Source organism: Nothobranchius furzeri, chromosome 9 (assembly GCF_043380555.1).
Source record: "Nothobranchius furzeri strain GRZ-AD chromosome 9, NfurGRZ-RIMD1, whole genome shotgun sequence".
In the NCBI taxonomy this organism is placed as follows: domain Eukaryota; kingdom Metazoa; phylum Chordata; class Actinopteri; order Cyprinodontiformes; family Nothobranchiidae; genus Nothobranchius; species Nothobranchius furzeri.
In genome coordinates, this window is record NC_091749.1 from 34671671 (window position 1) to 34687480 (window position 15810).

At 40.5% G+C, this 15810-nt stretch overlaps 1 protein-coding gene across 1 annotated transcript in view; it reads left to right on the plus strand.

Moving 5' to 3' along the window:
- Window positions 1-897: 897 nt before the first annotated feature.
- itsn2b (intersectin 2b) overlaps window positions 898-15810 on the plus strand; it is a 32507-nt gene continuing 17594 nt past the window's right edge. The window contains exons 1-12 of the mRNA XM_054732634.2: window positions 898-1107; window positions 8867-8925; window positions 9421-9510; window positions 9675-9738; window positions 9849-10021; window positions 10116-10349; window positions 10915-11014; window positions 11124-11251; window positions 11695-11758; window positions 13066-13203; window positions 13310-13398; window positions 15289-15749. Coding sequence (XP_054588609.2) covers window positions 8919-8925; window positions 9421-9510; window positions 9675-9738; window positions 9849-10021; window positions 10116-10349; window positions 10915-11014; window positions 11124-11251; window positions 11695-11758; window positions 13066-13203; window positions 13310-13398; window positions 15289-15749 — 1548 coding nt within the window. The 5' untranslated portion in view covers window positions 898-1107; window positions 8867-8918. The remainder of the gene's footprint in view (window positions 1108-8866; window positions 8926-9420; window positions 9511-9674; window positions 9739-9848; window positions 10022-10115; window positions 10350-10914; window positions 11015-11123; window positions 11252-11694; window positions 11759-13065; window positions 13204-13309; window positions 13399-15288; window positions 15750-15810) is intronic.

Consider the following 15810-nt stretch of genomic DNA (forward strand, 5'->3'; position numbering starts at 1 on the left):
TTATGGTGTTTGATTCTTCACTGTTTCACACCAGAAGATTCTGGAAACAGTTTTTTTCTATGTAACATGTATAGGTTTTTGGAAGCATAATATCTAAATAAAAATAAGCTGTTCTATGAAGTTTCACAGGAAAAACGAGAGGTCATCGAATTGTAGTATAGTATCAAATCACTATGGACTTATAGAGAGACATGTTTAAAAAGGATTGTCACAAGTCGTTTTTCAGGCATTTCCACCATTTGTAATATATTTTTGAAACATCTGTTAAAATGGTGATATAACTATAACTTGGTAACTTTTGAATTCCATTTTTAAAGTTTTAAAAATAATCAGAAAATACGTTTCTGAGATGGGCTTTTATTTGGGAAAAACAGTGGTTAAAAGGGCGATACAACTATAATGTGGTAACTTTGAATTCAATTTTTTAATTCTTTTTTCAAATAATCAATCAGAAAATAGGTTTCTGATATGGGCTTCCATTTTGAAAAATGGAATAAATCATATTATATAACTATAATTTGGTACCATTTGAATTCCATTTTTAAAATAAAAAAAATCAGTCAGAAAAGAAGTTTCTGAAATGGTCTTTTATTTTGAAAAACTGGCTAAAATGGCTAAATATAATTTTATCACTTTTGAATTCCATTTTGTAAGTTTTTTTAAACAGTCAGTCAGAAATTAAGTTTCTGATGTGTGCTTTTATTTTGAAAAACTGTGGCCAGAGCTTTTACCGTAAAGCTGTGAACGCGTGCGCCTAGCAAAATCAAGTGAGGGCTCACTTTACCGTGAATCGGCGAGTGGAGGCTGGCTTTACTCCAGTGCCGGACGGACGTAACTGAGCCTCCAGTTGATCACTCGTCGTCAGCCATGTTGTTGGTGTGACACTCCGAGCTGTCAGCAACAGGTCCTACCATTAACTCCCGTGGCTCAAAATCAGCATTTGTCCGATAAACTGCGGCTCTTTGCGGATAACAAACTCGACGGTGTGCCGGAGGAACTGTCCAGAAGCCGCGGAAGGTCATTTCTGTTGGGAAGTTCGGAAGTTGGAGTTTTGTGACCGCTGGAGGACAGAGAGCACTCAGGCAAAACTGCTTATCCAAGCTAATTGTAAGTTTAATGGTGACTTTTTTTACACATTCTAAATGTTGAATTGTACTATTTTAGCTTTCTTTGTGGTTTGTTTTGTTGTTGTTTTGATTTTGGCTCCAGAGCTGAGAGGCAAAGTGAAGCAGCAGAGGAAGGGGTGGTGATGCTCCTCCGCGGATCCCAAAAACAAGCACCGTCGTTAGGTTAGCTAGCTAGGTGGTTGGTTGGTTGTTTATGGACCGGTTCGGTGTCAGTAGGTTCTTCATTAAGGTCAGTCTGTTGCTGGGGTGTTCGCAAAGGCAGATTTCGCGGTATTACAGATTTTGCTGTAACACCGGAAAGTCTCACGAATTCCTCTCAGCTCCAAACTAGTTGAACAGGTTGCGGGCAGGTCTCGGTGAGAGGTGACAAGTGATCACAGAATGTAACTATCAGTTCATCTGCAGAAACACACAAGCTGCTGGGCTGTCTCAGACTGCTCATTGTGCAGTGACTGTTCACTTTCTGGTCTGATTTCTTGGTGTGTGGGCTGGTCTCATTGTTGGTCTCAATTGTCTAAAGAGAGACCATCATGCCAGAAATAGATGAGCAGCATCATTAAAACTTGCGCAAGATTTAGGCAAAAACATCTTGTTTTTTCTGCAGTGAAATCACAGTCACCATTACTACAACTAATTATTAGAGATCCATCAATATGGGTTTTTCTGTTACCGATGCTGATTTGTAGAGTTTGTGATCAGCTGATGGCAGAAATCTAGATGTTTTTGTGCTTGTTTGCATGCTAAAATATCACACTGTTAAACAATGGAGCCACAACTTGCCTAGGCCGAATCAGTTTTGAACATTGACTTCAATTCAATTCAAAACTACTTTATTAATTCCAGAGGGAAATTGCTGTAGTAGCTCAGAATAATAATTATAATAATCAAGTCATCAAAGAGTTATTGTATATTACAATGGCTGTTGGCAGGAAGGATCTCTTGACCATCTCTTGAATTTTAATTTTGTGTACCACTTAGCACTTTCATGTTTAGGGACCCGGGAATCATAGAACTGCATTTTTCTGGACTTTTTCCTGGGATCTGCTTTAGCCACTGCTCAAGTTTGGGGGTTACTGTCCCGAGTGCCCTCTGATGTCTTCACGCTTCAGGCTTTCTCAAGTTCTTCTTTGAGGCCCGAGTATTTCTTTAGTTTCTCGTGTTCCTTTTTTCTGAGTTTTCTGATGTTGCCATCATATTGTTACATCAACCAAAACAGCTGTCTTCTGTTGTTTTTCCACTGTATATATTGTGTATATATATATATATATATATATATATATATATATATATATATAGTAGAGGTGCATCCAAAACTTCAGCATGATTGATTTCATTGGTAATAATTGTATTGTTTGTAAACTCACCATTGCTAAGCTTTTTGCCATTGCTAAAAGTTTTACTTTGAGCTTCAAGTTGATTTGATTTTTCTTTATGTATGGTATTTTTTATTCTCTGCGATAAATCAGATCCTGACAAATGAAAGTGATATCGGTAGACTCAAGCTCAACCCTCCATACCAGAAACGGTGCAGCTCTCATTTATAGAGTTTTCACTCAGTCATTTATCATTTTAACCTCCTAATCCTCAGTAGAGCTGCATGGAGCTGGTGTTTTATCTTCTGTGGCCATCAGGTGAGAGGCAGAGGACACGCAGGACTTGGGGTGAAGATGGATAATACCTTTTGTTTTGATGGCCACATTAATAGTGTGGTTTCTTCCTCCTTTCATCATTTGCTAAGATTGTCCCAGGTGAAACTGCTCCTGTCACATGTGATCTCAAGGTGGTAGTTGCTTTCATCACTGCATACCTGGACTAATGTATTTCAGTCCTATTTGGTGCAAGTCAGGGTACTGTAGACAGGATGCAGCTTGTGTAAAATGCAGCTGCCAAGTTTTTAGAGGGAAGGTGGGAGTTTCACCATGTTACCCCAATTTTGGCTAAGTTACATTGGTTACTTGTTGTTTTTAGAATTCGTTTTAAACTTCATTTATTGGTCTTCAAAGCTATAAATTGATTGGCGCTGCCTTACTTGGTATCCCTATTATGGCCACATTGCCTGGCTCGGACACTTGTTGCTGCTTTCTGTCCTTAGATCACGTCTGAAGATGAGAGGGGATAAAGACTTTTCAGTGGTAGGCCCGAAGTTTTGGAAGGAACTTCCTCTGTCCATAAGGACTTCTACTTCTGTGGCAGTTTTTAAAAAAAGATTGAAAACCTGCTTTTATGACTCTAATTGTTAGTTTTATTATATAAATTATATGCTTCTGTTTTTATTGGATTTTATTTTGTCTGTGGAGCGCCTTGGTGCCATGTTTCATGTCTGTAAGGCGCTATACAGATTAAGGTTGAGTTGAGGACAGGTCTCTAGTCCACAAAGGTCACACACTTTGACCTAGACACAGTTTAGACCTAGGGCTATTCAATTCCGGGCCTCGAGGGCCGGTATCCAGCATGTTTTAGTTTTAACCCTGCTTCAGCACATCTGATTTCATTCAGCAGGTGATTAACAGGCTTTTGCAGAGCCTGATGAGCTGCTGCACAGGTGACTCAACCACTCAATCTACTGTGTTGGACCAGAGAAACCACTAAAACTTGCTGGATACCAGCCCTTGAGGCCTGAACTTGAATAGCCCTGGTTTAGAGTAACCAATTTACGTAATATGCATGTTTAAGTCTGTGGGAGGTAACTGGAAAACCCGAAAAAAATCCACACATCCGTGGCGAGAACACGCTAACAACATGCAAAATGGCCACAGTTGGGGTTTGAACCTGTGTCCTTCTCACTGTGAAGCCTCAGTGATTCCAAATGCACCACCATGCAGCTCATGAGTTTTCTGTATAATTAAATTTTACAAGTTATAATGAACTTTTTTTAATAAAGCAGTAATTTATTTATTTAAATGTTGATTTGATTGGGGCAGTACAGGTTAATGAACCAAACATGACGTACATATTTGTAAACATGATGGATTATAGCTAAATGCTAGTTGCATAAGTCGTGTGACCTAGCTACAGAAAAAATAAAAAAAGAATAATTTAATACTAAGGCACAATATGAAAGCAACTCCATGTACAACACTTGTTTATGGATCAAAACAAAGAAGTAATCATCGCTGCTACTTATCCTCTAAGTGGTGCAGTTTTGGCTAGACAATAACCAGTAAGAGCATTTTAGTAAATATGTTCTTTTGATATTGTAGAAACCTGTTTATGTTAATGTGTCTGCAGGGAAGTTCAATTGCTCTTTTTTTTGTACTTTTGGGAAAATCCATGACAAATTCAGGCAGTTGATGGTGCAGTGATCACTGATCAGCTGATATAAATGCTCCTTGGTTTATGCTTGTCTTGTTTCTGACATTCAGCGTTTGCCTAGCCACAAATGCTGGTTAAAAGGCACAAATGCTGCTCAGAAATGTTGTACATGCTGTTTCTTCTTCACTGCTCTTTTTGTACTAACTGTATCAATGACGGTTTAGTCAATTCTAATCCTTTTCTCCAATTACTCTTGTCATTAAAATAAAAAGATCTTCTGCTTTGATTTTGCTAACGAACAACTGGATTGAGATGGTTTAAAAGGTCAAGTATTTTCTCCAATGTTAATGTGTGCATAAATCAGGGTGGGTCAAAGAAGCTAGCAAAAAGAGGGAGAGGCATGCCATGCCTCTTAAAGAAACAAAACCCATAATGATTCAAATCTAGTCTAAACACTCTAATCTGGTTTTTGAAGAACTATAGGAGGACCGGATGGTTAAAGCAGGCGTGTTGTGGCAGAAAGTCTCATTGATTAGATGAAACCAACACAGAGAGGAAGAAAAGTCGTCCAGCGGAGGCAGGATTGTGGTTGGAGTTGATGTCATTGTTGTGACACCAGTGTGAGAGGTGGCTGAATATCAAGCTAGCTAGCTTGGCAGACAGGGTTTGTTTGTGAGCACAGTGAGGATGTCGGCAGGCTAGAGGGGACAGCTGGCTTTGGACGATTTTTACTGTAGATAAAATAAACAGAAAAGATAAAGTTTTAAAAACAAGTTTCGTAATGAAGAAATTACATCAAGAGAGACAAAAAAAACTTGTATTTTTTTTCCCCACATCTGTGCGTTTTTAGTCTTTTTCTTTACATCTAAGTGTGCAATGTGATAGAGGCTTTTTGTGAAAACAAAAAAACAGACTAATGGATGCACTCCTAGATGGTAAGATTCCCCAGGTTTTTACCAAAGCAGCTATCAGCACAGCCAGAAAAGCTATTAGTCCAACTTTCCCAGTGGTGTGTGTGTGTGTGTGTGCGTGTAAGCTGGCTGTGTCCCACTCCCAGTACATCCTCACAGCAGAAGCAAAACTGAAACAGGTGTGGTTTGACTTTCAAAATCACATCAAACCTGAAGTCTGAGACCATATCCTGAGAAAGAGTGTTACATCAACACACCGGTTTGTGGTAACTCAGCAAAGTACTGGCACATGTTAATAGATCGTCTGTCTGTGATTCTCCTGTGTGACTAGCAGTTATTTTTCTTTTTGCACTTTTACATCAAGGGCTTATTTAAAATTTCACCCCTAAGTAAAATCCACAGAACAATGCATTTTATATAAAAAATATTGTTTTTCCATTATTCATAAAAAAGACAATCCGTTTTGACATAATCCATTTTCTGTTGAGATTAATTTTAAGTAATGCTTAAATGTCCCCCCACACCACCACCTCTGCACGTTTGTGCAAGAATAGTTTCACCACTGACATGAGAGCCAGTATGATTCATATTCCTATTCATGTGCTGAACTGTGACAGCAGTAATGGGAGGGTGAGGTGTGTGTCTGCAGGTGCAAGATTTTATGTTTAATCGACATGGATAGAAACCTTAGAAAGTAGGAAAACATATCTAATGTGGTGTTGTGTAGCCAGCATGTTGGTCAGTGAGAACCTGGTGAGGTCCATGTGATGTAAGCTAATAAAGTATTAGTGCTGGACTTTCTCTATCGATCCAGGGATTTAAGTCACAAGAACACAAGGGTTGTAGATGATGCAGTGATTCATTAAAGTTGCTCAAGATGTTATTCAAAGATTTATGTAAAGGAAGAAAATGTAAATTTATCTTGTTTATTGTTCGTACTTTTTAGAATCTTACTGGTGAAGACCAAAGTTAGTTTTGATATGTGTAGCTCCAGCAAGGGATGCCACATTTAACAGCAGTGGGTTCGTCACACTGGAGTCTTCTGCAAATAGAGTGTCTGCGGTATCATTTCAGCAACTCAAGGCCTGCTTGTGCATGTGTTTGCGTGCACATGCATGCATGCGTTTGTGCGTGCTGGGTGAATTCATAAAGCATTTGTATGAGGTTGAGTATTCCACTGAAGTCATTTGTTCGGTGGGTCAGGAAGCCGTCTAGCTCTTGAAACGCTAAACCTTAAAGCAGACAGTCTGCTGCTATCTTTGATTAATTCATTAAAATGCCTGCAGTGTAACATTACCAGAGGTTACATTTCCAAACACGGATCCTATAATAGCAGCTCTGAAGGGATGTTTGACGTCCAAGCTTCAGACTGATCATCCTAAAGCCTTTTTCATGCATGAACTGTGGACGAGCAGTTGCTTGTTTACTCGTGTAGCAGACAGCTACCTTGTTCTCAGCATGGGGGAAAAAAAACCTCTAGTAATTCCTGAGAATGTAACCCTGTTTTCCCAGCACGTTATCAGAGACAGATGAGGCTGCAGAGCAAACTCACATTTGATGATGACTGCTTTTTTATTGTTTAAATAACAGTATCACTTGGTTTGTTTCAATGCATTTGCCGCGGTCTCTAGTCTAAATGAATACCTTCTGAGTCAATCTCTGTAGAAAAAAAGCTCTGGCGCTCGTGTTTCATTAACTATAATTGAGATATTAAATCCACAAAATAATCAATGATAATATTTGTTTTTAGGTTCTTTTGTTTTTCCAGCTGATTCCGGTCTCTGTAGGGTTTTGCCTCCTCACAACAAGAGGACATTTGCATTGCAAAACTTTTCAAACAATAGGAAGCTAAAATAAATGGCATAATAAATCCTGTGTTGTCTTTCAAGCATCATATTGGTAAATTTTGTTGCTCAAATAATTAGTAAAAGTGGAAAAAGTGCAGAATAAAAGACCAGAAACAAAAGAAGGGAATGATAGATTTGATTTGGAGAAGGGTGAACGGGGGGGGGGGGGGGGGGGGGGGATGAAGAGTGACAGATGGAAGACCATAACTCTCCCTTGAAATTCTCTGATCAGGCCACACTATTTTTGTTCCTCTACAGAATAATCAGCAGCGGCTAAATCAAAGATCAGGGCTGAAGATCACTTCTGCTCTCCCACAAATCAACTGTAACTCCAAAATGAATAAATTTCCTGGAAAATCTGAACTTTTCCCCTTCTAAAATCCACAGTCTCCTTAAGTTGACTAATGTGTAATAAGGAAGTGGTTCCATTTGTGTGGCACCAAGCAGGAAGTATTGAGCAGATAGATTGGAATTTATTTCCAACTTTTCCTCATCCACCTTTTCCCATGAGTCCCGGTGGCTGACGGCTGACAGATGATCTCAGAGGAAGCAGGTGTTTGGCCTGCGTTCAGTGAAAGGAACTCTAAAGTGGCTGAAACAATGTGAGGGTCCTATGTGGCGTCTCCAGTGTGGAGTCACAGAATACCTAAAGATCTTGTTTTCAGTTTCATGTTGCATTCCCTCTGTTTAACTTTTCACGTTTAAACCAACGGTTTTGGTAATTTTACAGCTTAAAGTGTTTGAAATCTGAATCAGAAGCTTTTCTGGTTTGTTTTAGTCGAACAATACGATGCTTCAGTTAGAAATGAGACCTGTGAACGAACATGCTAGCAGTCGAATACAATGAGAGGATCTTTTGTCAACAAGGATCCCATGAAAGGTTCATTAACTCTGTGTACACAGCCAAGAACATGTTATGACCAGCTACAAGCTCCTCATAGCCATCTCAATCATTAGTCAATAATTGTACAGCTCTGCCAGTACCAACACAGCATCATTAATGCTAGCATGCTCATTTATTTTTACCAACAAGGTCGCAGGTTTGAATCCCAGCCATTGGAGTTAGCATTTTCTCCTTGCGCATGCTTGGGTTTTCTCCCTAAGCCCCAAAACATGAAGGTTTAGGTTTATTGATGAATGCGAAGATGTATTTAAACACATGAAACCAAGATTAGGCTCTTCTTACTGTCACCTGTCACATCACAGCCTGTTTTGCTTTTATGAATTAAAATCATCAGCTGATGAAGCCTGGTGCATTGATGATGTTTTGCCAAACTAGGATTAAAAATAAAGTGTTTCCGCTCTCTCTGGCGTGAAAAGTCTAAAATGAGTCGCTCTTGTTAGCAGAAACTGTATTTCCTGAAACTAACAAGGTAGATCGTGTTATCATAATTGGAAGAATCAATGAATAAGAGGGTGTCTGCCAAATACTGGAGGTGGTAGTTTTTGTAATAATGTATTATTAAAATGTACACTGAGCCCTTGTTTTTGTTGTGTTTGTTACTCCGGTCTGTTCAGAGAGAGTTTAGATCAAACTGTAAGGTTTCAGAGGCCCATCAACTCCTGAGTAAAGAGATGTGGAGAAGCTCTCTGACTGCTGACTGATCACAATCTGTCTCTTTCTCTCTGATCTGCCTCTGTGTGTATGTGCCTGTCTCTCCCTTCACTCGCCCTCCCTCAGTGACGCCACCATCAGCTGCAACATCAATTGTGACTTTGTGTTTTGCAGATGGCTGTGAGCAGAAGCTAGGGACGTCACTGGGACTTCTCCACGTGCAAACATGAATGGTAAGACCATTGCTGTGTGCGTGCATGCGTGCGAGTATAAACAAGAGCATGTGTTGACTGGCAGGGATAAAGAGAGGTTTTGTTTTGGTTGCTTTGCTGAAGTCACTTCTTTATGCCAGTTTAAAGGATGCAGGAGCTCTATTTTTTTATCCTGACTTTATTTAATTTGATTAGTTTTCCATGGAGCATTTGAGCCTGTTCTGCCTTCTTGCAAAATCAAGCTTCATTACCACTTTGCCATTATTCCGGTTCATTCGCTACTCCTAACAGGCTTTCCTCAAACTCCCACCTCATCTACTGTGCGTCTCTGTGGACATTTTAACTTTTTTAAAGTCCTATTTTCAAATGATTGAAATTATTTATCTGTTAGTCTGATCACGTTTTGATGTTCTAATTTACTCTAGACCTAAAAACCCAGTAAGGGTTTAGCCAAAAGGGTTTCCATGGTAACAAACAATATCTAACCATTGTTTTCATTTTATTGACAACCCTCAGGCACAAGTATATGGGCCATCTCTCCTGAGGAGAGGGTAAAGCATGATCAGAAGTTTGACACCCTGTCGCCTTCGATGGGCAACGTCTCAGGTACACACACACACACACATGCACACACTGGCAGGTGGAGCTTAATGGTACCTGTGTGTCCTGCCAGTTAGTTTCACAATGCAGATTTCATTCCCACACTAAAGAGGGAAACTCTTGGATCTAAAGGTTTTATAGTTAAAGCTTCCTTCTTTCTTCGTCTGCAGGAGAGCAGGCGAGGAAGTTTTTCCTCCAGTCTGGCCTGCCTGCCTCTGTTTTGGCTGAGATATGGTACAAGTCACACAATTACTCATGAACTGGCACATTTATAACTGATGGGATGATTCCACAGCCATCTTGAAGCTCAGGTTCTTTGCGCTGCTCTCTTGGCTTTTCCTCAGGGCTCTGGCTGACATGAACAAGGATGGGAAGATGGACAGGTTGGAGTTTTCTATCGCTATGAAGCTCATAAAGTTAAAACTTCAGGGTACACCACTTCCCTCAGCACTGCCAATCATCATGAAACAGCCTCCAGTGCCTGCTCCCACCTCAGCCATGGTCGGCTCTGTTTACGGTACAGTTTCACTGCTGTCATTCAGCTGGGCACTTTTTTATAGTTGTGATCTTTCTTTAATGTTTTAATTTAAACTTATATGTTTCTGTTTTAGGCATCGGCTCAGTTCACATGATGCCTGGATCAAACCTAGCCATGCTGACTCCCATGTCTGTAACATCTCCCGGTCTCTCACCTTTGACATCGATGACAGGTCTCACCCCAATGGGTGTTACAGGAGGGCTTGCCCCCCTCATAGCCTCAGCCCCCGTCATGCCCCTCATGCCCACTATGGATAACAGTTCACTGTCAAATGGCACCATGGGACTTCTCCAACCAATGACTACTGGTATGCTATTCTCATTTTTACCTTATTTCCTTTTTATCGTTGATCTGAGAGAAAACAAAAACACTGAAGCTGCACGTCATTCTTTCAGTAATTTAACACCTCTGGATTTTGGAGGAAATTGCAGCAATAATAGGAAATTTTATTTCACTAAAATGTGAAAAAACCTGTTTGCAGAATAAGAACAATGTAGGGTGGATGACGAGTTCAGCTAAACTCAGACCACACCTGACTCAGTCACTACAGGCTTTTAATGTGCTTTAAAAAAAATTAGCATTTGTTTTTCTTTCTGCAGCGTGCACACTGCATTTTCTTTGCTCTGCTATTTGAGCCAAGCAGAAGCAAACCCTTTTTTTGTATTTTTTATTTCAAATTTCAAGTTAAAAGCAGTTTTCACATGAAAACTTTAGATTCATAAAACATGAGATTGTCTGTTTGTGGCATTGAAAACCTTTCAGGTTTTCTTTCATCTCAATGAAAATTGTGGAAACCATAATAATAAAACTCAGCTTTCATGGTTGTTACTAAAGTGGAGATCTGTCTTTATACGTCTGTATGGCTCTCCTAGGTCTCCCTCAGTCTGCAACCTCCTACGCATCTCCAGCTGGGCTCTCCTCATCTGCAGCTATAAACACTCCCTCACCACTACTGGAGCTCGCATCTCTCAGGTACACACACACACACGCACACACACACACACGCAATGCCCAGCAACCACCTTGCTTGTTTTGTTGACCTCCTATTGTGCTAAATCCTATAACTTGTTGCGACTTACAGCTCCTCTTCGTCTCCGTCTGTGATGGCGGCTGCTGTTCCCAGCGACTGGGCAGTTCCTCATGCATCAAGACTGAAATACAGGCAGCAGTTCAACATCCTTGACAAACAGATGACTGGATTCCTCACAGGTACGCGGCGCTTCCCTCTGTTTGCATTCATGCACAGTGTTAGACAAAACATAGAAATCTGCAGAACTGAGCAGCAGCTGCTCTCGGTGGCCGTGTGTTACAGGCTGTGTTCAAACACTGGAGAGATTTCTCACCACACACACTCACTGTCATATGTGCATTCATGTTCTTGTTCTAACAGCCTGATCTGACCTGTTCAGTTAATCTAAAATTTAGGGAATTAACTTTAGCACGTTAACACATGCTCTCTCACTCAGTCCTGTAGTCAAACTTGTAAATGTTTTTTTGACTATGTGGAAAAGAACTATATAAACAATATGATTTTATTTTTTCCAGTTTGTGACTTTTTTTAAAAGATATGAGGCTCAAAATGACTGGGGTCATCTCCCACTCATTGAATCTCTGTCATTCCTACATCTGACATGCATCATCCGTTGTTGTAGGTCAGCAGGTGAGAAACGCCATGGCAACAACAATGCTAACACAGACGCAGCTGGCATCCATCTGGTGAGAACTTTTATTCTAGCATTAACTAAATGAATGGCACAAGCAGTTTTCATTTCTGTAGAAAATGTCACAGCGTTTAAAGGTGATAATTCCAGTAAAGTGTAAGGGAAAAATGAGAGGTTCTTACATTTTATTTAATGAACCATAAGGCGTGGGATTCCATAGGAAATATGAAATCTGCCTCACGGATCGGGGGTTATTTAAACCAGAAGATCGGATCTTTTTAATGCAGAGATTATGTAACCGTTATGTATTCACTCAGAGACAACAGAATAAAGAGAGTCAAGTTTAAAAGTTAAGAATTTTATTACTAACGATTAAACTAGGCTTATTTCAGAACTAAGTGTATAGTGTGACTAAAAATGGATGAGACGGTGAATGGATGACGTGTGATGTAATCAGAACCAGCAAATCTGAAGAAGCGATTAGTTCTGATGGGAACTGAAGATGTTGGTTTGGAAAAAGCTTGGGGTAGTTTCAGAACCGCACGAGACACCATCAAGCTAGTCTGCTTGCCTTGTGGAAGTCCTCTGGTGAGATCAGGAATGTCGAGGCCCAAGCGGATCCTCTCTGGACACCGAGCTGGTAGAAGGGCCGCGGTTCCGACCAGACCCGTCTCGAGTTACCTCCGGCACACGACTCTTTTCTTGGCGTCTGTTCAGACCCAGCCTGGGTCGGTGGAGCTTTTATTCTGAAAGGAGCTGTTGTTGTTGCTTGTTGTTATAGCGACTGGATTTTCTCAGCTTGTCGAGGTTCTTTCGGTTGAAGAGTTAGAGGTTGGATTGGCCACTCCGACGCTTGCTCTGGAACACTTTGAACTGCGTTAGAGCTGAAGTGGCATCTGTTTTATACCTCGGATGTTATGGTTTATTGTCGAATGAAAGTTACCAAACACCGTCAGAAGTACGCCTCCATCAGATCTGTAAAATTCTGATTGGATCAGTGAAAGAATGCGTTATGTCTTTTTAACACTACATGAAATGAGTCCTGTTGGAACACTTAAAGTTACATTACTTCATTTCTAAGATCATAATAAAATAATTAATATTTTAATTTCACAGGTCAGTCACACCTCATTATATTGACTGATGGTTTAGCTTTATTAAAATAGAGCTCTTTGATTAATTAAAAGAAAAGAGTTCATTCTTCTTTCTTCTGTCTTCATGCTGCAATGTAAACAGTTTGGAAGCGAATGCATGACCTTGAGGCTGTTTCATGCACACTGGCACTGTGTCAAAAGGAAACAGCTGTTAGGGTAGAAATGGCTCCTTCATCACGTTAAAAAAGTAAAAAAATATTTCCTGCAGGACTTTATCTGACATCGATAAGGATGGCAAGCTGAAAGCAGAGGAGTTTATTCTGGCAATGCATCTTGTGGATTTGGCAAAGAGCGGACAAACGCTGCCACTGTTGCTGCCAGCTGAGTTGGTACCACCCTCACACAGGTAGAAACTTTATTAAGCACCCATTATTTATTAATCACATCCCTTAATTATGGACTACACTGATGCATTGGTGGAATAATAATTCTTTATATCTCTGTTTTTGCAGGAGTTTAGTGAACGGCTCCAGCTCCTCCTTCTATGGAGCTATGATTGATGACTTCGACTTGGATCCTCCACAGAAAGCGAAATCCAACAGTCAGTAGTTTCAATGCTGCACCTTGTTTACTCGCTGCTTTAAATCAAAGCTGTGCAGATGTTAAAGGTGTGGATCACTGAAAAACCATCTTTTAAATTGTAAATCTGACTATAATCGGTCACTCTGAGTTTGTCATGAAGGGTGAATATGAAAATAGTCTCCTACACCTATCTCCTTGCGTTGGCTTCTGATAGTAAACAGACGGTGAAACTCAAGGATTTGGAAAACCTGACAGATCTACAACACACTGTCACTTAATAATGGACTAATCCATCACTACGGGAAAGGCTGTCACTCAAATGGCTTCCTTAAGAAAATTATATGTACATTTATTTTCTTTTGGAGGGGTGTCCTTTAAGGCCATCATACAATGAAATGAAACAGAACCAAATTTAAAAGTATAGATGGGTATAATAGATATCTCAGAGGTTGTGCTAGACTTTGTTTCCCCATCATTCTAAACGCAGGGTTAAAAAAACTGGTCATGAGCAGCTTTTTTTCCATCACTTTCCTATTTGAAATAATTAATAAATATTCAGCACCATTACATTTTTATTTAATCTTATTATCAATAATATTTAGAGTTACTCGGTAAACAAAACAATTTAACGATTCCACTTGCGGCCAGAACACACCCTCTCACCTTCCTTCTGCTCTGTGTTAATCTGAACTGATCACCTCAGACAGAAGTATTGCTGTTTTATGCTCTGGCTGACTCCGCGATCCGCTGCCACACAGACTGGAATAACAAATCTCCTGCAGTAACATGAGTTGCGGTGAGGTTCCTGACGAGGCACTGACTGCTGTGGAGTGGACATGATCCCAAAATTGAAGTAAACATTTTAATTGAACCTTGAATGAAAAATGTTATAAAACCTCTTTTATGCTTAAATCGCAGAGGAGGCAGTGCTGATCTCTGCCTTCAGTCTGATAGCACAGCACCAGAGTTGGCACAGCGTGTGCTCTTATTGGATCAGTGTGTGTGTGTGTGTGTGGTACAGTGACATGAGAGCGAAGGTCGCTCCAGTCACTATGACCATGGGTCGTGGTTCCGCTGGAACGTGTTTGAAACCTTTGACAGATGCACTCTGAACTCCAGATCTGAAGCACGCTGTTATTAGCATGATATGTTGAGAATGCTGTCCCAGTGTGCTAATATAATAATATAATAATGCTCTGATGCTCTGATAGGAATCTTTTCTTGATTGATTTGTTACTTCCATGATGTTCTCTCTTTGTGATGTTTACAATGCATGAGACTGGTGTCTTAATTACAGTCTGTCAAAATGACAGACCACCATCAGATTTCTCCGTCACCATTGAAAATGGTCAAATACGGAAAATATCTTGCGTTCGCAGTCCAGAGTCCTGAAGCTCGGAGTGCAGTTGTGGTTCACAGGCACAATTGAAACATGTTATGATACAGAATTAAGATGTGCTATGCCACTGGTAGAAGCTAACTGTTAGCAATAGCAACTTCACCACACAGCAGAACTCCTTCAGGCTTGTGTTATTTGTGGAGATGAAACATCAACAATGGAAAGCAAACTGACTCAGTGGTGGAGTTGCGTTACTCTTAGCCAGTCAGAGGTGAGATGTCCAAATATCAGGAAGTAAGGCTCTAAATTCTGCTGTTTGAAGCTCAACCCTGATTTGGCTCACTTCTAGTTCTTTAAACCGGTGTCCCTTATAAGGCATTCATTCCTACTAGAGATTAAATGAGTGTTCCACACCTTTAAATATACTGGTTTTTGTTGTATAATTGGTCAGTTTTACTAACTCATACAGGATGCTGTTTTGCATTTGTAAAAATGTTTTTCAAAAACTAATGTAAGTAATCAGCAGTTTCATGGACCATTTAAATTTGTGTTCCTTGTTTTTGCTACCAGTAACGTTTGAGGATAAGTTCAAAGCCAACCTGGAGCGAGGCAATGCTGAGCTGGAGAGGAGACGACTGACTCTTCTGGAGGCAGAGAGAAGGGAGCTGGAGAAACGTGCTCAGAAAGAGAAAGAAGAGCGAGTGAAGAGGGAGAGAGAGGCTCGAGAGGCTGAGGAGAAGAGGAGGCTGGAGCAACAGAGAGAACTAGAGAGACAGAGGGAGCTGGAGAGACAGAAAGAGTTGGAGAGACAGAAAGAGCTGGAGAGACAGAGGGAACTGGAGAGACAGAGGGAGCTGGAGAGACAGAAAGAGCTGGAGAGACAGAGGGAACTGGAGAGACAGAGGGAGCTGGAGAGACAGAGGGAGCTGGAGAGACAGAGGGAGCTAGAGAGACAGAAAGAGCTAGAGAGACAGAAAGAGTTAGAGAGACAGCGAGAACTGGAGAGACAGCTAGAAGAAGAAAGAAGAGAGGTACTTCTCAAACATAATCTGTTTTCCCTGTTAAATTGTTCCCACTGATGGACATGTCTTC